This window comes from Nipponia nippon, unplaced genomic scaffold (assembly GCF_047370975.1).
Source record: "Nipponia nippon isolate SJK-2023a ecotype South Korea unplaced genomic scaffold, ASM4737097v1 scaffold_3, whole genome shotgun sequence".
Classification (NCBI taxonomy): domain Eukaryota; kingdom Metazoa; phylum Chordata; class Aves; order Pelecaniformes; family Threskiornithidae; genus Nipponia; species Nipponia nippon.
The window spans coordinates 80,207,033-80,231,428 of record NW_028262347.1 but is presented as its reverse complement, the minus strand read 5'-3'; the positions used below and the strand labels follow the sequence as shown (position 1 = coordinate 80,231,428).

Here is a 24,396-nt window from a genome sequence, read left to right as displayed (position 1 = left end):
TGAGATAAGGCACTGTTTTAAGGTCATTTATTACATTTCCTGTGAATGAATTGAACAATTTTCTTTCAAGCTTAAAATTTTCTTATCCCTGTGTTTCATGACCAACATTTTTGCTGGAACGAGTCTAGTGTGTAACATGAACAAAATTAGACATAAGTTAGGTACAGCGGATTCCAAACTTTGATAACTGAGACTCAAGGGAACAAAAGGCATTCGCACACAGCTCCGTGCAAGTGAGCACATCCTGGCTTCATTTCAGGAGAAAATGTCCCACAGCTGAGAATGTAAAGTGGGATAGCAATAGCTCTGAGCAAAATACCAACATTTAATGAAATAGCACTTAAATTTTCACCAGCAGAATTCTTTCCCCTCCCTTAAATTACACTGACACAATTTTAAACAGACAATAGAGCAAGTAGATGGGGCAGTGAGTTTGCAACTGGAGACATTACCCTATTTTACCATTACGCAGAGGGAGTGGAAACGTACTTACAGAATAGCCGACACCAGTATGTTAAGGCATATTACAGCTATGACTTTGGCACGGATTCTTTCCCTTGTGCTCAAAAAGGGGATTCAGCCCTTTTTTCCATTGCATCCCACCCCATCCTACTTTTGCTTTTTTGCTGCGCTTGCTCCACCACAGCATGGCACAAGTCACGCAGCTAACTGTGGCTCAGGAGATGGCAACCTATCTGCTCCTCAACCTATCTGCTCCTCAGTGGCTGCTCGGGAAACAGTCCCAGCGTGCCTGGAGAGTTGCTGCTGTTGCAGAAGCTCTCCAGAAACTGCTCTATTAACATGAAGAGTGAAGCAAGTTTGGAGAGGGGAGCATTAAAGGTAAATATTATTGCTAAGTGAAAGCAATCAAAGCACACTGATGAATATACACACTGGATTTGCTCATGGAAAATGCCAATTTAACAAATGCTTTGAAGAAACGTATCTATTTCCTTAAAAGTTCTGGGAAAAAAAGTTATCTAAACATTAAATGTGCTCACATAAAGACTATTACCCCGAGGTCCAAAGACGACTTACCATATATTTGAAAGAAAAGTGAAATCATTCTCTTTTTTACCATAATAAACTATCCACAAGTACCAAGGAAGTACTTGTTTGTAATCTGACATATTAAGCCGAATACAGAGGCTGAATAATACCCTTTTGGGCACTGGTACATATTAAGCTAAAGCCAATTCCCCCTCCCCACCCCAATCTTACTGAGACATTGGCTCCACCTATACCTAAGATAAAATGAGTAGTAATAGTAAATTATACAACTCGCTTTTAATTCCAAGAAACAACCCAATAACTAGTCTTACACAGCAAAAACATTAAGCATACCACAACATACTTAATTTAGCACATTATCTGTTAGACTGCCCTCCCTCAACCATCTCATGCCTAAGCAATGCCCCTGCTTCTGAGAACTGACATACTGGAAAATCTCTTTTATTTTTTTAAAACTGAATGCCATCAACCCAAATCCCTTCTATTTCATGCAAGGGTGCATTTGTGGCTCCTTTTTGTGAAGGAAATATTTCAAAGGGGAAGTAACCGGTGTGGTGAGCCACAGGAGGAGAAAAGCGCTTGAGAAGAGGTCACATTCATTTTGTTCTTACATGCACACAGACTTCAGCCAAAGAGACAGGAACCCACACACACTGCGAGTTTCATTTAAGGCGTGGTAGCGCAGACTAGAAGCTGGGGAAATGACAGAGAGAGGTTTCTGTGGTTTTCAACTTCATAGTAAGATTTATTTCATTTTCTTTCTGATATTCAGGGCTTGAATACTATAATAATATGCTCTTATCTTGATTTCACTGTACCTTATTTTGATAAGCAAGAAAAATAAGCCTAGCGATCTGGATAATAAACAGGCAGTTTAGCACAGTATAGCCTCTGATCTGCCTTCTGAAAAACTTCAGTAAGGTAAAAAATTAGAAGTAGTACAGATTTTGTTTTCCTGTTAAGCCCCTGGAGTTAAGAAGATAAGGGGGAGGGAAAATCCAAAGCATCAAAATATTTGGCATCAAAACAGTTTCTAAACAAAATGTTTGTGAAGAGTCTCAGCACTTTTTAATCTTTTTCAACCTCAGTTCCCTCTGATGACTGCTTTCCAAAGAAAAGATCAATTTGCTGCTTTTAGGAAGAAGGCCCCAAATCATTAGCTTAGCCTACTTTGTTCACCCCTGCTTTTGGAAAAACCACTAAATCAAACAGGGAATCAAAGAGCAGAACACCCAATATTTGTACAGAAAGCCACGGAGGTGCAAGTCCACAGGTCCAGCGGAGACAGCCGGACCTCCGCTCCTGCCACCATGCCACCACCCACAGCCACTGCACAGCTGCCCTTCCAGCCTGCTCCACACTTCGAGGGGATAAACTGGTCAGCAAAGCATAGCAGCAAACCCAGCCGAGACGCTTCACGAGGAACTCATGTGCCTCCATAAATTCTCTGCGTGTTATCTTCTCCGCATCGAGTCCAGAACCTAATTTGGAAACGTGCTCGCCTTAAAACCACCAAGATAAGCGTCTCCTGAGTTCAGAAGTACCTAGCCGGGACAGCTAGTTTGAACCAGCATGGTGCCAGATGTTTCCAGATGGAAATCTCTGCGATGGATTTATGGAGCATGACGTAGCAACCACAGCCATAAGCCTGTACGCTCCAGTGTAACTCAACTGCATGAGGCTGTGGCTCCACAACTGGTAAAGCTGATCTCAGCTGGCCCTGATGTGACCTCCCTCCACAGCCCATGGGATTTCTCCCCATGCCAACCCCAGCGCCTGCTGGATCCCATGATGAGCCAATTCAGGTTCCTAGCCTGCCAGAAACATTTTTCCTTTTTTATTTCCCAGATAGTTCCTTGGTTATGCTGATCACCCTGTTTTTCTTTCATCTTAAAATTGCATTTACAAGGAACAGATAGTAGAGATGAGTCGCCCATGACCACTGGTTAAATATTAACTGATTAGAGGTCGGAAAACAAACATCCTCAGTTTCTCCCCTTTTTCCAAAAGTATACCTGATCTGTCAATATTTAACAACTTCCCCCTTTTCTTTTGTCTTGCCTGCACTATCCTTATCTTTCCCTGTTGCACATTGACCATGATGGCATACATGAGCACAGCCCATTTTTAGCCAACTCACTCAACCAGTTTTCTGTATCTTTATTGAGAGATCAACCTTTTTCACATCAGTCCTACCGCCACGGTACAGCGCCTCTATATCTAACTCACTCCTGTCGATTCACTGCACAGGAAAACTACTTTATTTTAATTTAGATTTTAAATAGTTGTTGCAATCAAAACTTTAACCTGCGCCTTTGTAGATGCTTTCCTCCACAAGCTGAGGTGGCACCAAGGTAGACACGCCAGCTTTCTTCGCACAGGTAAGAGCTATGACATGAAAAATAAATCTATTCTTCCCACATTTATCCCATTGCCTGGCATGAAGGGCTAGGTTGATTCTTCACATTCTTCATCCAAATACAGATGCAAACATTGACAACAAAAGTAATTGGATTCAGATGCTAATAAAGGAATTTGGCATTTAAAGTAAAGAACGGGAAGTTTAAGACACCACTACGCCCGATCATCAGTTGATGTACTACAGGTCATTTTAAGAGGCCCTTTGGAGAAACATACTTCAGGCAAATAGCTTTAACCAGCAAGGCTTTTTTGCTGTTTTTTGGTTGGTGTTTATGTTGGTTGTTTGGTTTTTTTAAATGCTTTTCCACTTTTGGTCTGAATTTCTTGAGATGAGAAAAATTATGCCTTTCAAAAAACAAAAATATTGAAGGCAATGTATTTAAAAGCTGATTTGGAGAAACTCAAGGCCCATGTCACGGAAAACCTCTGCCTTCCAGGTCCATTAAACCCCACGTCTCCCTCCACTACTGCAAGAGTCAGGCATATCAGTATGTTTACAACAGAAGAATCATGTAGAACAGACTTCCAGCATTTTAAAAAATTACTCCAAATCCACTCTTGACAACTGACAGCTCGTCAGCTTCTGCATTTTATGTCAGAAGAATTTACCCATTTTAATCACTTCAAGTCTGTTAACTTTGGTTTCCTGCAGTACCTTTGACATCTGATACACTGATTTATTGACATGCTAGTCTTCATTAAACATTAAGTGCTATGACGTCCATTTCAGTACTGATCAAATTCCATATTTACTACAGTTGTAATAATTACAACCTAGTGAATACAAGACTTAGGTTTGTATCAAGTTCCTTATCAGCATCCAGAAGTTTCCAAACTTTTAGCAAGCAGACTTTGAAATACTTCACATGCTCATTTCAACATGCAGTGACAGTCAACGCCTTCTCCTTCCCGTCGGCAATGCACCTCTGCATATCTATGAAATTGTAACACGCAGAGCAGGACTGTGTGAGCCTTACTTCTTCCTAACTTAAAAAAGCAACAACGAAAAAACAACAGCTAGTTGGAGCACGAATCTAACTTAAGATTTTAATTAGAGTTTTGTAGTAGCAGGGTCTTTCACACAGATGGTATATTCACATGAATACCCCAGAGCAGCAGGTAATTTTTAAAAGCAAGACCTCTAAAGTCTCTGTTGTTCAAAGGAGTATCACAGCAACACTTTACGAGGTCACAGGGAACAGCAATCTCTTTTATAGCAGATGAAATACATTTTTGCACAAAACTTTGCTAATAACTAGCATTAGCTTTCTTTATTGTTCACAAAGATAGCAGCAGATGCTCCCAATATCCAGATATTAAAGACAGAACACTTGACAACTAAACAAGGACAGACAGAAGCATCACATTTATCTAACACAGGACAGCAGGTAGGCAGCATGTCTACATAATGCTGCTTCACTGGCAGCTAGGTATTATGAAAGATTAAAATAAATTAATACGACATTTTATTCTTCTCTTTTTGTTGGTCATTTGATAAGAAGCTGTAAGTATCGCATACTATCTGCTCACAACTTGTCCAAGCCAGGATCACAGTTAGTTTAATTAGACTCACAGTGTGGAAAAATAAATACATACATAATTAAAAAAAAAAAAAAAAAAATCCATCAAACCAGCCATCTGGACCCTTGAAATGATTACAACTTGAGATCAATTTAATATGCGAACCAAAGTCTGATTTTTATCTCCTGCTGTCTTTATTAGGAAATGAAGCAAGCAAACGCCAACTGCCTGCAGTGATCCTTACTCACAGGACTCTGCATTTTTTTACCAAGCTTTTTGTTTTACTGGTAAGATGTCAAAGACAACATGGACAAAAAACCCATGGGTTTGCACTTTTTGTAACTTCTGTGTTGCCAGGTTGAGGCAAGAGGCCAAATAGCCCACAGAATTTGAAGCCACAGCCAAATCCCTGTCCTCTCCAAAGCACGGTCCTGCAGCACCTCATGCGTTAGGTTGGCCAAAGTGAATCCACGCTGGCACCTCAAGTCTCTGGACCACCCTGTGTTAGCAAAAAGCAGAGGTGCAGTCAATTCCCTTTTAAAGCTCCGCTGGGCTCTTGGCTCCAAAGACGACAAAGCTGTGCGAAGTTTAGATTCATCTCTGATAAAACAGCAGTTTTGTTTCTGATACCACACACCCATACATCCAAGCACATTTCAGAGCTTGGGAATGATTTTAGTTAACAACAACAACAACAACAAAATCTATGCAAATGTTCAAGAAAAGAAATTAAGCCTCTAATCTTAATGACTAATGCATGCTTCCTTACTGCCTTCTCTACCACAGAATCTAATAAATCAGATAGATAGATAACTAAGGAAACATAGAACAGTGGAGATTTTTAAACTATTGCAATGAAAACCACTCAGCCACCACCCAAATTGAGTCCAAATTTCAGTTAATACTAGAACTGGTGACAAGACCCCTCAATGGGATGCAACAAAAGGCAACAGGGTAAGTATTCTACTCTAAGTCATCCTGTTTGTACAAATGTATAAATGTAAACATGTACTTCCATCATCATCTTTTTGCCACTTCCATACCACAGAAAATGAGATTTAATCTCACAGAGGGCAAAGCAGCGTGCATTACTTAAGAAGTTCCATCTTCAGTATCTCTTCCACTTTCTATTACAAATAAAAATTCTGTTTACTCAGATGAAATCAAGACAGCTACGGATTAAAGAGAAAATCAAAGCTTTCCCTTCAGGTTCAGGCTTTGTTTAGCTGACAGAAATCCTCCAAGACTATTACAAAGAATGAGAATTGATAAAACCCTGACCAACCTTTTGGCCATCCTCCTCCTCAGCCGGCTGAACATCCCTGACCGATTCCTTGCAAAGAGAGATCAGTCAGCACCAGGAGTGTCAGCAGTGCCTTTCCAGCAGTTTTATTTGTGGATGGCATCATATTGAAAGAAACATGTTAAAACATAAGCGATTTTATTTAAAACATGTGAAATGCATCACCCATCTCCTGCTTCTTGGAGCAGGTCACACCATCTTCTTGGTCTCACCAAGAACCAAAAGCAAAGGGTTACTCACGGAAACACAGCCAGATGAAAGTTATAATGGTTTTGAAGTCTCTTGGTAACTATGACTTACAATGCCCTGATCCGTAAGAACACCATGCTTTCCAGGGAGCTCTTTGGAAACATCCCATTTACACTGCCACAACTGCAAGTGGTATCTGCAGTGCAGTGGACTCCTGGTCAGCTTCCAGTCACACACAAGGGGCGCAGAGAAGGCACAATGTGCCAAGGTACATGGGGCAGGGTCAGTCACAGAAGCATCCTGTCCTTGCAGGATTGCTCGCACACACAGCAAAAAATCCAACACAATAAGGACATAACAGTAAAAACCTAGAAAGAAGAGATGATCACTTGTCTGAGCCAGGTAAAAAAGAAAGGTATTCTTCAGGAAAAGGGTTTTCCTTGGCACTCTGCTTCTGGTTTAACTTGAAACATGGCTTCCCATCCCTCGTAGCTGGCACATGAGTTTAGAAAGTTTGCAGAAACAATGAATTTTAAATGAGGAAACTCAGGCTCCAATGATTTTATACCAAAGTCCGAGTGTTGAAGAGGCATGTCTTGCCAGCAATCTCACTTTGAACAGTGAGATCAGGGGGAGGAGAACATGTATAAGCAATTTTGCATGGTGCCCCACTGAAAAACAAGTTTAGGCAAGCATAAAGGTTGCCAATGTTAGCATTTTAATTTTTAAAAAATGGTTATATGCAAATAGGGTACAGCCTCAAGTTCCTGGTGAGCGCCAACACCTTCCCAAGCACCAAAAAGTTTGGACAGCATATAGTGAAGGACATTACTCTCCAGTTGATGCCCAGATGTTTTAGTACACACCTCCCATTAACGCATTAATGAAAAGAGAACCACGTAAATCCCTTGCAAACCCAAAAGGCTTTTACTGGCATCATAGACTGGAGACAAGATATCTTAATGACAATTCCAAGGCAACAGACATGAAGGTTCAAGACATTTACCTTCCACACTCCCTCTCCTAAGAAATAACTTGGGAATTAGCAAAGCATTGGATTTTAAGCTGAATAGACATATCTGATCAATACAAAGATTCTCCCCAAACAAATGTGTTTATTTTTGTGAGATTAGCTGTACTCTGCACACTCGGAAGGTGGGGTAAAAGTCTGGAATTTTAGGCCATCACTTAATGCATAATTTCTTCCCCTTTCCCCCTTTCTTGTTTCACCTCTCTCCCCTCATCCACTAGCTAAAGGGTCTCAGTTCATACCATGTTGTGCACTCTGGCAGCAACACTAGTTAGCAGGGCTGGTGATGAGCTGGAAGGAAAATCTGATTGAGCTGAACATTTTTGGGCTGGGGTTGGGGGGGAAGGAGAGGGTGTTGCAATCGTTTTCTAGACACATCAGTTCCCCAGTTCCATTCCCTATGCTGGATGAACATTTTTCCCAGCACAATGGGCTACTTGGGAAAAACTTACTATGCACCAGTATCTTGGGAGGAGAACATCTCAGTCTTCAACACACCTACAATCAAAACAGCGTTGCTGAGAAAACACTATTAAACTCCATGTTACAGATGGTGTACTAAGGTGAGAATCAATAGCTATGGACAGTGGCCAAACCTCAGGTGCTTCTATCCGAATTACTGCTGATCTATACTTTCATTTTCTTACCATACACACTTAGAAAACCCCTAGTATCAACAACTGAAAATAAGTGACACAAGACTTTTATTTTTCAAGATCATGAAGACTTCTGAAAGACTATCTGATTAAGATCGCTGCACCATCTCCTCCTCACAGACCCAGTACTGTTTCAGCCTGTAGTTGCTTCCCAGTTAAGCACTGTGTGGCTCAGCTCACAGGTCCAGCTGGTACCAAGCCCAGCTTGCCAGCAAGGCCACCAAGACCTTGGTCACTTGGTACAACGAATGCAACTAGAACACAAATGTTCATGAAAACAGCATGAAGAGAAAGCGGTTTCCAATGCACTGTTTCAGCAAGGTTTCCAGCCCTTTTCACTCACATCTACTACTCCTTTTGTATTCCAGTGACACCCTGTGGCAGTTAGCTAGACTGCAGTCTAGCCAAGTCTCAACAGTCGTATTAACAAAGGACTACAGGGGTAAAGAACAGCAAGTCAGAAAACAGAGAAAGGACATCGCAGCACTGAGTTGAAGGATTGCTGCGCAAGTGAAACCTGTGCATTTCATGCCTCAGGAGTAATGAGGCGCAGCAGCGGAGTTACTTACTGGCAGCCTGTGACGCTGTCCCCTTGACTCCCCAGCCGCAGCTCAGCAGGCAGATTCAAAGGCAGTGCTCCACTGTTAGACCTTTCCCTTGGGCGCAATACATCATTGCCAGGCCGATACAACATGGTGGAAAGAATCCAGTTTTATTGGCTCAGCTTTTCAGGTCTTTTACTGCTACACTGAACTGCAGCCTGCACTCCGATACTTCTGTCCGTGCAAGTTACACAAGTGACTTCTAAGGGAATCCCAACTGTATCCATTAGAGGACTGCAGCCTATGATCATAAAGTCCCTATTTTCACTGCATTAGAACAGACTCGCCTACCACTTCCAGAGTATAATTTCTGTATGCACCAGCTACTGAAAGGAAAAAAGTGAATTCAAACTGCAGCCTAGTATTCATACTGTTTGCTCTTAACCTCATTAAAAAAATACCTCTCGTAACAGCATGTGCACTTTTGCCGTTCAACTCTGCCAAGTGAAAAAACATATTGGATACAGCACCTCACACCAGCTCAAAGTGGATCTCGAATACAAGAGTCAGACAGGAGATATCACACTGCGTGACATTTTACATTTAATGAACACATCAAGGTCAAACAGGGCATATCACGTCTCCTCTGAAATTATGTGCCAGAATTACAGTTAGTAAACATTTTGGAACACAAGACACATAGACACAAGCAAGACAGGTCAAAGTACCCAGGGAATTCAACCACACACATGGGAAGAAAACTTCAAACAAAAAACTCCACAAGCATCGAAGACATCAGCCCACAAATGGTACCCACATCACTGCAGTGCAATCTTCAGAACTTCTCAGTTGTCTTAAGACTGCTGGAAGTTAGAGTTTCCACCATTTAAAAGGAAAAAAAAAAAAAAAAAAATCTCCCCGGGCACTAAAATCGTGCTACAGAGTATGGCAAGGATGACCACAGCTTTATGGAGGCTGAGTAGCATCTCATCAGCACCTCTCTCATGCCAAAGGTTGTCTGGAGCCCCTTAGCTCAGCACGCATGGCCAAGGAATAGCCAAGAGGAAGGTGGGTAAATAAAAGAGGGTAGCGGGGAGCTAGAGTGAACAAGGTAGTGGGGATCCTGGTCTCCAATCCTGTTTCCTGAGCTACAAATGCCTTCTGCCTTATGGTTATTTAACACAGTGCATAAACAGGCAAGTGAGCACAAAACCCCTAAGGATGTCCCCGTCTTCTGAACAACCAAGTCCTTTGTGGATCTAGCTTAAGGGTGTGAGGGTGTGTCAAGTCTAACAATCTCGTTGTGCAACGTTCCTCGCTGTCTCCAGAACATGTTTATTACTGTTAAACTTCAAACATCAACCTCAGCACTCTACCATACAAACGTAAACTATATAGAAAGGCACACTATTTTGGGACAAAAAAAAAAAAAGAAATCTTCGCTTTGCTGGAACTGACAAGAGCTTTGCCCTCGTCTTCAGCAAAGTCATAATTTCACCCTGAACATACGTTACTGAAACAAGCCATTGCTTTACAGTGTGTACATCTGCTCCTGCCCCTGGTCCTTGACTAATGTAGTCCCTTCTCTGACCACCACCTCAGGATGATGAAGGCTTCCAAGTTCAGCTGTACAGCATGCTGGCAGAGTGGTGCTCCTGCACAACTACAACAGGCAGCCATTCCACTTCCTACTGAACATTACTACTAGTGATTTTGTTACTATTGCAAATTGAAAAGCAGTATCTCCAGCAGATCATCTGCACATTGGGATTCAATACATAATCTGCAATGGTGGATCTTCTGGTTTATGTGTGCAAGGGTGCTAACAACTAAGCCAAGCATACCATGACCAGCCCCACATGGGAAATAGAGGGAAGATTATAAAATTCAGCATGTCAAACCTCACTGTTCAAGCCAAATGAACCACTAAATTCCTATTTTCCTTTTTGTTAAGCTGCCCTAAGAAAGAAATAGAGGCAGATCAAATTTGATTCTAAACTTCAAGGTTTTGTAACAATGAGCTTGCTCACCTGTGCTTTACTGCTTGGTTGTTGATCTCATCTTACACAATTATACAGAGAGAACATGGTTAAGCTATGCTCCCACCACGCTGCTTTGATAACAAGGTTTAGGGCTTGAGTAGACTTATTTTTTCACTTGTACCTTAATAACCTTTTTATGTTTATATAATTTTTAGTAAGTCAAACTCTTAATTAGAAAAGGGGGGTATTATCTACGCATACAACTTTCTGGAATCTGCTTTTTAGTCTGCTAACAGTGTCTGGGCAGGGAAATAAAGACAAGAGCAGAGCTTTTGAATGATGTGACGTTATAGAAAGTGCAGTTAACTGCAGACGGGCAGTAGATACAGAAATATCCACTCATCCTTTACCTTGACCATGGTTACCTAACTGAATCAGCAGCCATGGGGGGGGCGGAGGGGGAGGAATCAAGAACTAGGACTTAGGATGTAATAATTCACACTGTGCCTCTTGGTTAATCATAATCTTTATCAATAAATTGATTGGCCTAAAACCAAATAATCTTCTGGACTTGGATAAACTTATTAACTCCTATAAAGCCTAAGATCAAACAGAAACATTCATTTTTCAAAAGCAACCCATTGCAACACTGCTGCTGGTCTAGCAGCAAGACACAAGCATTCCAGAAATGGCCACCAGTCAAGCAAAAGAACATTAACAGGGGGACAAGCAGAATCACAAGAAATAAACTACACACGTACAGTTTGCATGTACAGAAAATACATACTATAAAGTGTACAGCTCATTGACCTTTGCTGGGAAGGCACCTGGAAGAAAATGTGTCAAGCTCCAGAATAGGGACTTCAGGCCAAAACACTTTGAGGTTGAGTTTTTTTTGAGCATGGAGGTAGGAGTTGTGGAGATGCGGGGAATATCTCAGAAGCATTTTATACTTTTGTCCTTCCTGCTTTCTGTTGACAGTTTCACGGATTCTTAACAGCAGACCCGTCCCAGAGGAAACAGCAAAGTGACCTTTGGCACACCTAGCTGATTTTCTTCTTATGATTTATTTTATATTGTCAACACCAGAAGATAGGGAAGTAAGACTTCTTCATAACTGAAGTGACCACTGATGATGGCAACAGAGAAATCTGTTATATTTATAAGCAGAGAAATTCCTCATTAAAATGCTGTTTCAAATATGTAATTACCACTCATCCTTTCCCCCAACATGGCAGACATTTCTCATTAAGAAGAGTCAGCTATTTTGTTTCAGCACCCATGGCCTTTTCCTGTGCATCTCTATCTGAACACATCTATACTGCTCACTGCCATAGTAAGTAAAGACACTAAGATTTTCTGTTCCCGTGTCTAGAGTTTGCCTCAGGAACTCAGTCACCACCCCAAGCTCCCATCCCTTCCCCCATCCCTGTGTGACAGACACATCGCAGGCACAACCTTCTTGTTTCTCTACGTTCAAGCATCCGACATCTACCACAGCAGTTCCTATCTAGTAAACACAAATACTTCATGTTATTAATGGCTGGAAGAATACAGCAAAAGTGAAAGGAGCAGTAGGTATCACAGTGGCCAGCTAAAGAGGAGAGAACCAAATGGCACCAGGAGGGGGCTTTCGTTAGGTCCCACTCTCTTATCTCCAACCCTATCCAGCCCACGCAGGGGAGACTTACCTTTCAGACTTCAGTCCACTGAATAACACTATTGCAGTATCCCTACAGGAGCAGTCTTGGAGAGTAATCACTCCAAATATCTATATACACACACTTAGATACATCCTAGTCTTATGTTTCTAACAGGAACATTTCTTTTCATGCAATTTTCATTGATATAAAACATCAAGTTCAACAGAGGGAGATGCATCAGAGAAAGATACCCACATACACACCAAACGGGGAAGGCAGAAAGAGAAATTCCACCGGCCCTTCAGTCACAGACTCAACCAAGTCTTACGAGCAAGTCTTAACTTATGAGCAAGACAATAATGCTGAATAAAGGTACACAAATGTCCAGGAGAGAAGAAGAAAAAAAAAAATCCATCCAGGTTTAGACACCTGGAGTCCTTCACAAACTCAAAAAAAAAAAACCCAAAAAACCCCAACACCCACCCACAAACAAAAAAACCCAAACAACAGATGTGCTGTTGAGTGCTTTCTGGACATATACTTATCTTTGTCCTATAAAGATTCATCAGCAACATTCCAGTGGAGCACACTAGCTCCTATACCTTAGCAGTCAGATGCATCCAATTTCCTCTTGGCATAAAAATATTACACATTCTATAAACATTTGTAATTACACTATATATTTTGGATGTTATAAATACTTAGTTTCATTTGCATTTCACTTTAACCAGTTAACAGTGATTTCAAGGTACACTGGCCAACATACAGATACTCCTCATCAAAGTGTGTGGCAAGTCTATAAGCCAGGACATGGTTAACTCCACATGTTTATTTTTCCTCAGCACATCTTCTAATATTATCCAAAGGGTAGCTGCACCCCAAGAGCTGTACAGGCCAGCTGGAGAGCTGTCACAGAAGCTCTGTGAAGGTAAAGGAGTGAAAATCTGCAGGTGACTTGCGACGACCAGCAAAGCTTATTCACGCAGCAAGACAGCGAGGATGAGCCATACGTGCCTGAGGAGCTGTAAGATTCAGACAGGAGTCACAGCCATTGACTATACAGCTCAGCAGAAATTGGAGCTCAGTGTTACTCACCCAGGAAACTGGGGTAACTCAGTGTTACTCACCCATTATACCACACAGTGTGGAACAGCTTGAAAAGGGAGGTCGGGGAAAAAGGCAGACAACTGAGTATCCACAGTCCCTAATACTCTTCCAACTGGTGTTGAGTATATTGTTTGGATAGTACCTAACCACAGACTCAAATCCTCTCACTCATAAAAATGAATTGGTCCAGGGCTCCAAATTGTCAACAAACCATTGAGGAACGCATGGAAATAGGACACCACCATCATTCTCCTCCTCTCCTCCAACTATCTTTTTGAGGAAAGGAGTTTTTCTTTCAAACTGAGACATCTCCTAGGTTCTGTTTTCAGAGTCATGAAACCAAAATGGAGAGGCAGCTCTCTGTAACACAGAATACTGTACTGGTCCACAGCCTAAAAAAAAAAAAAAAAAAAAAAAAAACCACAACAACAACAAAAAAAAACCAAACAGGCAGACATGTGCTCACAGTATCATTCTTGCTATTTCTTTCTACCCGAGCATGCTCATTTTCACCTTGTTATGAGCACTAACCATGGGGTCCATCCAACAAACCTGGATGATGTAAATTCAATTAGAGCCATATACTCTCAGCAGTACTACCAAGTGCTGCATAAGCAGATCCTTCTAGTAAGGCACCAGAGCAAAATTAAAAAGGATTATAGTATCACAATGCCTAGAGAATTACAGGAATAAAATTCACTAATGCGTGCTATTAGCTAAATTCCCTAGACAATAAATAGAAGTAGCAGCATACAGTGAGGTAAGGGAATGAACAGAAGATGTAAGTCAGTCACCAGATAATACAAAGGAGTGAGATGTGACAAAACCTATCGCTTTAGAGGCTCAAACTCTAAACATCCATCCTTCCTCTATATGCTGTCCCAGAAAGAGAAATACACTGATATTTTTCAGATAAGTAGTTTTCTGCCTGAAAAGCAACCTCATCCAAGAAATTATACAGGGATAAACAATCCTTTCAAGCTGCCTAACACAAGCTTATGGTTCCTGTGACTGGAGGACAACAGAGGATCAGCAGAGCAGCACTAATTTCACCACTGTTCTCTCTCACAGGACATTTCTCAGCATCTCCCTATGCTTCTCCGCTGAAGATGTGCACCAGCTATAATAAATATAACCATTGCCAAGTTTTCACTTCAAACCATACTAAGACAAAAAGGACACTCCTCGCGCTGGACCTATCTTGCAAGACTTTCTGCCACATAATTTTGGTCTCCTTCTTACACTGCTGCCAGGTAAACTATACCCTGGCCTCTTCAGAGTAAAGGCCTTGGTTTTTGCTTTGTGAAATACTTTTCTTGATAAATAACGAAGCAACATAAATAGGCATAACGGGCAGCACGGTAAGGAAAGACCTCAGTGGGTTAGCCATAATCTATTCATTTACTTCTAATTCATGCCTGGTAGATGTTTGCTTAACGTGTGCTTAAAAACATTAACGACAGAAATGCCAAAACCCGACGGAGCAACCTCTTCCTGTACATTGCTATTCTTACAAAAACAGTAGTAGTATTTGTAGGACAAGAATCCAGTTATATTGTACTAGGGGATGCTAATGAGCTCCACACAAAAACCTTCCTACGGCTACAAGCTACACTATGCACACCAGGTATGTTTGACAGACAAAGGAATGGAGTGCACCACAAGTAACTTGCCATAGGTCTGCAGAGAAGCCACCTCTCTCCTCACCTGGGAATGCAGGTGAGCCTGAAGTCAGAGCCTCAGCATCCCTTGCTAACTTCATTTCTCTCAATGCTGGAGGGATCAGGAGTTCCTCTGACAGCAGACATGCTGCATATGATGGCAAATGCAATCAACAGTCTCAGCACAGGACCCATACCTGAACTGTTCATAAGCCACAGTCTCCAGTTACATCTCAGCATATTGCCTAATACACAGAAACGATCCTTGCTCTCAAGGGAGCTTCCATACAACAAGCCTAAGACTGCCAGCCAAAACAAAACAAAAAGTATCATCACATTCTTGTGCAACAGGCCAAGCAGGGATCAACAACAGCTTCAACAATTAAATATCTAGCATAAAAATGATTTTTTTCGTTTAATTAAGTTTTCCTCCATAGATAAGTCAGAACACAGACAGGGCTGCTGAACTATCTCCAAATACGTAGTAAAAGATAAGTCTTCCACCGAAGAGCCCAACAAATACCAGAGCCAGAGTGCCAGAGGAGGCGTGCCCACATGGCCAGAAGCAAAAGCAGCAAGGACTGAGTCCCCCTTTCAACAGGTGCAAGCTGCCAGCCTGGGCATTCAATGAACTACTGTGCAGCAAGCAACAAATACAAGAAGAAACTGAAAGTCATTCTTACACAATATGAAAAACTGGTCTCCACCATGCCTGCATATTACTTGAATTTTTAACTTAGCACCAAATGGAATGCAACTTGAAAGTTACCATTTTCTGTACAAGCCATGGGCTACTAAAACACCTTTGGTTTCAGATGTTCCAGAAGCATCTCTCAATAAAGCACAAAGACCATTTGCTAAGACATTCCCTTTTCAAAAACAAGATTAGAGTCTGCATATCTGCCAATAGACACAAGTAGGCCAGTAACATTAACAGGACTGATGACCAGATTTGGAAATTACAAGATGTACTTCAAAATGAACAACTGATGGGAGCTGGGCCAGCAGAAGCAGAAAGTCACTGCCCTTCTGGCACCTTTTGTCAGCCAGTCAGGAAGTCTCAAATGCTCACAATACCACCAGGGTGACCACAAGAACAGTGAAAGAAGACTGGAGAGCAAACTAATTGCAAAATCCTAGGGGAACGGGGAGCGGCACAGCAACATAAGGAAGCTTCTGCTGCTCATACAGTGTCTTCGCAGGAAGACAGTAACCTCTTTCTTTTGCTTCTTCAGCTGAAGACCTTTTACCAGTACAGAATTCTAGCCATAAGTAGGAACAAGCTTATTTCCAAAAAAAGCCTCCTTAGGACAAATATAGCTTATAAGACAGAGAGAGACTTTTTACCAGGGCCTGTAGTGACAGGATAAAAGGCAACAGTTTTAAACTGAAAAAGCGTAGGCTTAGATTGGATGTAAGGAAGAAATTTTTTTATGATGAGGGTGGTAAGACACTGGAACAGGTTGCCGAGAGAAGCTGTGGATGCCCCACCATGGGAAGTGTTCATGGTCAGGCTGGACAGGACTTTGAGCAGCCTGGTCTAGTGAAAGATGTCCCTGCCCATGGCAGGGGGGTTGGACTAGATGATCTTCAAAAGGTCCCTTCCAACCCAAACCATTCTGAGATTCTATGATTCCATTCTAGACTTCCTTTCTTTCAAGTTTCTGTTTTAGATACATGCCTGAAAGAAGGACTGCTGTTTGGAAATCTTTCGGTCATGTACCCTTTTGTATCTCGAGTTTCCAAAACCGATGCCCAACCTGACATTAAATACCGTCAGAAACCACTGATGTAGCCTAGAATCTATTTGTGACACAGTTTCTGATAAGTAAGTAAGAAGTAACAAGACTTTTCTTCTAATACAAACTTCAGAACCTTTTGGTTTTCATTTAAATCACTGGCAATGCAAGTTAAGTCATTTTTCCTGCAAGAAGACATAGTCACGAATGGGTATCAATTAGATCGACTTCCTTCAAAAAGATCCATGAGATTTACTTTGCCCTAGGAAGTTTAGAACATGCCACTTACAAGAGAGCGGCACAAAACAGAGCCTCAGACACGCACACTCCAACCTCACACATGTCCTGCTGCCTTCCTCAGAAGTAAGCAGTCAAGGAAGGAAAGAGTGTGGGTCTCATCTCATTTTAATTTGATTTTTAATTTAACAGATACACCAGTCAAATTTTTGTTCCTACTATCAAGATCCCAACATTCTGTTTGCCTTAGGTCTTGCTGACTTTGGCACAGAATAGGAATTATATTTGTAGTTGGATGACTAATTCCTGATCAGTTTCTCCTATATTACTAACACACATCAATAGGTCTTTTATATGTATCTGCCTTTTTTGTTTACCATAACACTTCACTGCTATCAGAAAGACAGACCTCAATCTTTATTGAGGCTTGAGAGAGATGCTGATGCCCTCTGGAAAAATGCAATAAGCATTCTGTTTTCCGGACACAAACTTAAAACCTAAGCACCCTTTTCAAAAGCTTTCAGGAAACTTTGTAACAATTCCTTACCCCACCCATCTTACTTTAATTGCCAAGACAAACTGCACAGAAAAAAAAAAAAAAACAAATGACCAGAATATTTACCTTCTGCTTTTCAACCCCTTCCAGTGCTTCCTCACTTAACAGTGGTTGTAATCTCCTTCCCCCATCCTTTCTAATTCAACACTTTTGTTTCCAGGTTGGCCCACCTGTTGGTAAAGATGCTCTAATCCCACTTAGTCAAGTGGATCCCATCTTTCACCAGCAGTCCTTAAACCTCCAAGAGGATCCCCTGGTCATAAAAGCCAAATCCCTGGTCAGAGGTGATACTTTACAGATCCAGTAAGAGCCTTTCTAAGAGAAATCCCACACTGTGGTACCTTATCAACCTTCTGTAGTCATGACTACGTAGAAAATTGCCTTTTTAGTTTTTTTCCAAACACCTTCATAAGATGGGTCACTTTGCTCAAAAGCTACACAAGTAATACCATTTTGGATTACACACAGAAGATGACTTTGATCTTCTATACAGCTGGCTATGACTTCACGCTATGAACAGACTGTAAGAACCAGGGACACTGAACAGACAGAAGCTTCATTTTCATGCAAATACCCTCAGGAAGATGCATAAAGGAAAGAAACAGCGTATCACGTTTTCACATTTTGTTCTGTATCGCTTACAAAGAGGTCTCTGCAGGGAATGCTTGGGAGAAGACTGGAGACTTCCTCTGTTGCTCCCAGGAGTCTAGATTATAAACCTTCCTCCCCACTTAAAAAAAAAAACAGGTCTTGTTTCATCAAGCAGTGAAGTCCCCTGCTGGCATTTCTAATAGAGGGGTTTTTACATTCAGGGGGGAAAAAAAAAAAAAAAATGCAAACACCCTAAACATATAGCAGTTTCTGGAGAACAACAATTGGGCACTTCACTCCCAGGTGTACTCCCTAAGAGTTGTTTCTCTCTCCTCTCAGTTTGGGCGGGATTGGGATTTGACGTTTACAAATGGCAATACAAGCAGCATCCACTGGAATGCTTTCCTAAACCCACCACGTGTGGGACACTCTCCCCTTTCTGTCCACATGAATATAGCACCAGAGAAGACAGTCTCTGGCATTAGGAAAAAAGACACTCCAGTCCTTGACTCACCATAGTAGGTGCTACACAACCACTTCAAGACAGTAGCGCCTACCCCACCGAATAGCTATATCTGACAGGTTCAAACACAGGAATCAGCAAACAAAAACAAACGCTGACCTCTCAAACGCTGCTTATTATGCATGCTCAGTAACCACAACAGTACAAAGAAGGCAAACATTACTCAGAAGGACTCTACACAATCATAGCTGTAACTGTGAGGTGCAATTTTTGCTGTAGAAGTCAAGGAAAACCTAGTATGAAAGACGTAATGGACACGACACTGGCATTTTCTTCCATGCAAGGGTGTACAATGCTAAAGACTTCCAGCTTCATTGATCACAAGCTCAACTCAATATGCCTAGGAGAGCCTAGTGTTTTGGCTCTAAAGTGCTTTGTCTCTCAAGAACATGCAGTTTCTTCATGACCACATGCTTCCCCAGTCCATCAATTTAACTATCAGGCTTCTTCTGATACTTAAAAGCAAAATGAAACTCCTTGGCTTTGCTTAGTGTCCTGGTTTCAGCTGGGATAGAGTTAGTTTTCTTCTTAGTAGGTGGTAGAGTGCTGTGTTTTGGATTTAGGATGAGAATAATGTTGATAACGCACTGATGTTTTGGTTCTTGCTGAGCAGAGTTTACACTGGTCAAGGACTTTTCAGCTTCTTGTGCTCTGCCAGGTGCATAAGAAGCTGGGAGGGAGCATAGCTAGGACAGCTGACCCAGACTGGCCAAAGGGCTATTCCATACCATATGACATCATGCTCAGTATATAAGCTGGGGGAAGAAGAAGAAGGAAGGGGGGGGACGTTCGGAGCGATGGCGTTTGTCTTCCCAAGTACCCGTTACGCGTGATGGAGCCCTGCTTTCCTGGGGATGGCTGAACACCTGCCTGCCAATGGAAAGTAGCGAATTAATTCTTTGCTTTGCTTTGCTTGTGCGCGCGGCTTTTGCTGTACCTATTAAACTGTCTTTATCTCAACCCATGAGTTTTCTTACTTTTGCTCTTCCGATTCTCTCCCCCATCCCACTGGGGAGGAGTGAACGAGCGGCTGTGTGGTGCTTAGTTGCTGGCTGGGGTTAAACCACGACACTTAGCCAAGGAGAAACTGAAAAGAATAATGAAGCTCACATGGGCTATGAGTTCACGCCTTCCGCTTTCCAAGCTGGCAGATCACAAGGCACGAGTTTTTAGGATTAAGTCCTAAAAGATCTCTAGTATCCTTCTTCATCCCTTCCAGGAACTTGATCTTGCATGTGAAGAATAGAGAAGAGACCAGTCCAAAACAGAACAGCTTCTCGAGCCAGCCTGTGGCAGATCTGGGGTCTCTCAAGACTCAACTCACTCAACAGACCACACTGCTTTCTGTAGTGAACACAAGTATCATAGTCCTGTTGTTCATGCAATAACAAGCATTAAAGGCCGAAAAAGCTGTTCACAAAAGTGAACGTGCTGAAGCACGCAATACTCCCGAGCAGTCACCAGATGTCACCACGTCTCAAGAGATTCGTAGGGAAACTCGTGGCAGGCCAAGCAATAGAAATAGAAAAGGTGGTTTCTATCACACATATGCAGCTTCACGTCCAAAGCAAGACCAGAAAAAGCAACTCAGTGGCCAAGACTACTTCCCATCAAGCAACTTAACGCATGCATGTTTGGGAGTTAAAGGACCTCGACTGGCCAGGTAAGGCAGTGCCTTCCAACCCTTCTATCTCAGCCACGTGGCTGCTGCTCTCTCTTCTTTCTCATTTCCCACCTCAAGCCCTGTATCCTTGCTCCTCAACCACTCATACAGGAACACTGCCTCTGGAAGCGATCAGCAGGCCCGCTTCCCAGGACTTCCGCAGCTCTTAGGCAACCCAGGTTTGCTCACCACAGTTCGACGCTGGGTGGAACTGAAACTCTTCGTCATTGCGCTCTTATACATACATAACAACCTCGGTGCAGATGTTAATGCACCTTCTAAATTTGGTCTCAGATTAAAACTTCCTCATTTCTTTTGTGGATTTGGGTTCCAGCATTTATATTCTGAACTGCTACTGTCGAGATGCTGGTTCTGCCTTTTGTACAAGGCAGGACTCAGGCAAAGCACGCTCTGTCCACAGGTAATGACCCAGCCTGCTGCTGACAGGAATGCTGCACCAACATCAGCAATCTTACAGTCCATTCTAAAATGGCAGTGAAAGTGTCAGGAATAAGTCAAATACAGATTTCTACATCACCCTCTATAAAGTTTAAAAAAAAAAAAATATAGTATAACCAACACATACACACAGTCTCCTTGGTCAAGAGGGACTGCAGTACCAGCCCCAAAAATATCCCTGTTTGCTTTTTTCGAGTTCTGTGGCCTCCCTATCTTTCTGCCCCTTCTGCTGGAAACAGTAGTCAGTGCTGTGCACATCTAGACCCCTATCAAGCAGTAGCCAATAAAATGCCAAATATTTGGCCTGTTGGGCTATCATAGTGTCCACAAGTTCTAGTCATGTTCCAGGGTCCTCATGCAGTAGACAGAAAAAAAAAAAAAAAGTTGTAAAGAGTTCCTGTCCAGAAAGTGATGTTGTGATGTTACGTCACCTCTAGTGATGCCTGCAGGACAAAGTGGCTGCCATATCTCCCCAGCAGCCATGCATGAATCAGTGACACTCGGACCTTCTTCCAGTAGCAGGGAGGGCTAAACATCCCAGCTCCTTCCTCTCTGTCACAGCAGGCCTACGAGACATGAGGAAGTGCTGCAGCCAATGTACACATGCAGAGGAGGCCTCAAATTTTCAAAAAAACATTGGCTCACTGAGTGTCTGCTACACAGCACATTCACACAAGTTTGCTGACCCACACTGTTCCCAGGAGAGGAGCCGAGGAGCAGGCTGCTGTTACCAAATCCATTCATGCAGGCTGCTCCAGACATCTTTCTTCCTAAGGGACTTTCACACACTAAGGATGCTGCACAGTCTCCAGAAAAAGAGGTAGCTAAAAGCCAGGCCACAAAATGCACAAACAGTTTTTGCTAAACTGTAGGTTTGACAACTTTGATTTAAATCTTCACTTCCCTTTGAACAGAATAGAAGGAACAAAGAATGGGTGCAGGGGAAGAAAGAAAAAAAGACCTAGAGGAAAAGAAACAAAGAAAAACACGGTGGGAATTTAATAAGTCCACTGATATAAAGGGATGTTGCCAACACAGGGCTTAAGGGCCCATGCAAGCCTCAGTCCACCATCCTACCCCCAAAACCAAGAACAAAATCTGCTCTAGGTTGGAAACCCCCACAAGATATCTTGATTTCAAGCAAATGAATCCATTCGCAGGTAGCTATGACTCCGAGAGAGTAACACACAGATGGTTTTAAGAGCCTAGAGCAAAACTGGAGACTGCGGTCCATTATACATTAGAATGTAACACAGCATCTCTCACCAACCAGTGGCACAGGGCAAGCTGGCATGCTTGGAGTTGTACTGTCTTCACAGTAGATGGTTCCACTGCAGAGAACATTACTAGCACCTCTAAGCCAGTTCACCCACCGTTTAGAAAGGTGGGAATAATTATGAAAGAACAAAAGAAAGTAAGGTTTAAAACAAGACGGTAGTGAAAAAATAGGGACAGAAATGTGAATTTCAGTAGGAACCTCAAGACACACAAAGCGCACACTCCATTAGGTACAAAAAAAGGCCTTCAAAAAACAGAGGAAAAATGATCACTTACCTTTCAAAAGGGGCTGGAAAGTTGGAATTTCCTGCAGTTTTATGACATCTGGGTCATTGCTGACATTCCGGGAGGATTGCGTTCCTGGGGCTACCACCACAATGTCATCCATTTTTGCTCGCTGCTTGGCTGGCGATGGAGATGCTGGAAGGGTACGGGGGAAGGAGGGAACGATCAAATTAGTAAGCAGATTCCATCAGAATTTAACCCTAAGCGAATGTCACCATGTTTAACATAGTAGAGATACATTTTCTATAGTATGAACACATCTCTGAGATCGCTCAAGGACGGTACTCTCCCTTCACACCCTCTCCCTGTAAATCTACTAGGTTCAGCAATTTTTTTTCAAAATCAGGTAACAGCTGATGAAAGACATCTTGCCTTCTCACTCCAGGGATAATCCAACATGCTTTTGTTTTAACGATGAAGGTAAAAACACCCAACACTGTGTATCTGTCAGCGTCTCACCGCAGTAAGGCTCTTTTATATTATTAGACAGGAAAGGTCCGGTTCCACAGCTGGACTTCAAGGACCGTTGGGACACTGGTTTCAGCACTGCACATCCCTCGCTGTCCCTCACAGGCCGATATTCAGAGGAAGCACCTGCACCACCGACGCCCTCCTCAGCCCGGCGCCCTGCTCCCTCCCTCCCGCGCCCCGCCAGCGGGAGAGGGGCCCTGGCCGGGGCTCTGGGCGCACCCACCGCGCCGGCTCTGCCCCCCGACCCGGCTGGTGCCCCCCTCGCCGCCCGAAGCGGGCCTGGCGCCCTCCCCGCCCGCCCCCGAGGAAGGGCCGGGCCGCTGCCGCCTGGCAAAGAAAAAGCCGTTGCCTTCTCCACAGCAACCGCCTCCGCCCCTCGCCCCCGCCGCCACGGAACCGCAGGCACCCCCGCCGCGCCGGAGGGAGGGGGAACCCCGCTCCCGGGGCCCGCGCCCTCCCGGGCGCCTCCCGCCAACGGGCGGCCCCCTCCCCTCCCGCGGCGCGGCGGGCACCGACCTGAGGCGCTGGGCTCGCCGGGGCGGCTCTCAGCCTCCGCGCTCTGCTCCGCTCCCATGGCGGCGGCGGCGGCGGCAGCTTCCCCCGCCTCCCGCAGCGCGGCCGGCAGCGCCGCTCCCGCGGCCGCCACCGCCGCCCGCCAACGGGGCTTCCGCCTGCGCCGGCCGGCCGGCGTCTGCGCCCCGGTCACGGGCAGGCCCCGCCCGGCGCGGCACGGCGCGGCGGGCGGGCGGGGCTCCGCTCGGAGGCCGAGGCCGCAGCGCCCGGGGAGGGAAGGGAAAGGAGCTGCGGGGATGGCGGCTGTGAGGCCGCAGGCCTCTCCCCTCCGCCCCCGGCCTGCAGGCGCCTGGGCTCGGCCCTCCGGGAAGCTGCCCTGCCGGAGCGGCGGCGAGGGCGTACGGGGGACTGGGGGGGGGGGGAGGCGGCAAAACACCGCTCATCTTTTTTTTTTTTTTTTTTTTTAATTAGGGATATTAATTTTTCTGTCCTAAGGCAAACCCGCCAGACCCCAGAGCGCTGGGTCTGCGTCCCAGGCTGCCCAATAAAGCCACGCCACGCTGTTCCCTCGCTTGGCGGGCGCGCAGGCATCGCCCCCAAAACTGCAGCCCCCGATCCGCCGCAGGGCACCGAGCAGCCGGTCACAGGCGGGAAACGGCCGTCGCCCTTCATCCTTGGGCCGGGAGCGAGGGAAAAGCAGCCCCGACCGAAAGGTCACAGGCAACTCAGGTTAAGCAAAAACAAAACAAGTGAAAAGGAGAAGGAAACATACTTTGAGATTTCAGACTCACTATTTTCATATTTGACAGTCAAATCAGCAAAGAAGCCACGCAACTGCCTGACGGAATTGTCTGTAAATATGAAGGAGTGCAGGTGCGTGCTAGCTTCCGAACGAGTCCGTTCTCCGCTCACGCACGGTGCCCAGCATCGCTGAACGCTCCGCGCTGAACTCGGCGTCGTTTCTTTTGGCTGCCTTTGCTAAATGCCACCAAGAGTTAATTTAACACAAAAATGA

At 43.9% G+C, this 24,396-nt stretch overlaps 1 protein-coding gene and 1 long non-coding RNA gene across 3 annotated transcripts in view; both read right to left on the bottom strand.

The window, feature by feature from the left end:
• BORCS5 (BLOC-1 related complex subunit 5) overlaps window positions 1-23,564 on the bottom strand; it is a 76,940-nt gene extending 53,376 nt beyond the window's left edge. The window contains exons 1-2 of one of the 2 annotated variants that reach the window (XM_087768181.1): window positions 23,385-23,564; window positions 22,389-22,532 (exon numbers count right to left, since the gene is read on the bottom strand). In XM_087768181.1, coding sequence (XP_087624307.1) covers window positions 22,389-22,532; window positions 23,385-23,442 — 202 coding nt within the window. In that variant the 5' untranslated portion in view covers window positions 23,443-23,564. Of the gene's footprint in view, window positions 1-22,388; window positions 22,533-23,384 lie in introns of those variants that run through there. The other variant, XM_087768182.1, reaches the window with a different exon arrangement.
• Window positions 12-21,307, bottom strand: LOC148054721 (uncharacterized). Its single transcript, XR_015707097.1, has 2 exons — window positions 21,266-21,307; window positions 12-5,452 (listed from the first exon to the last, which is right to left on the bottom strand). It is a non-coding gene; the product is annotated as an uncharacterized LOC148054721 (long non-coding RNA).
• Window positions 23,565-24,396: the final 832 nt, after the last annotated feature.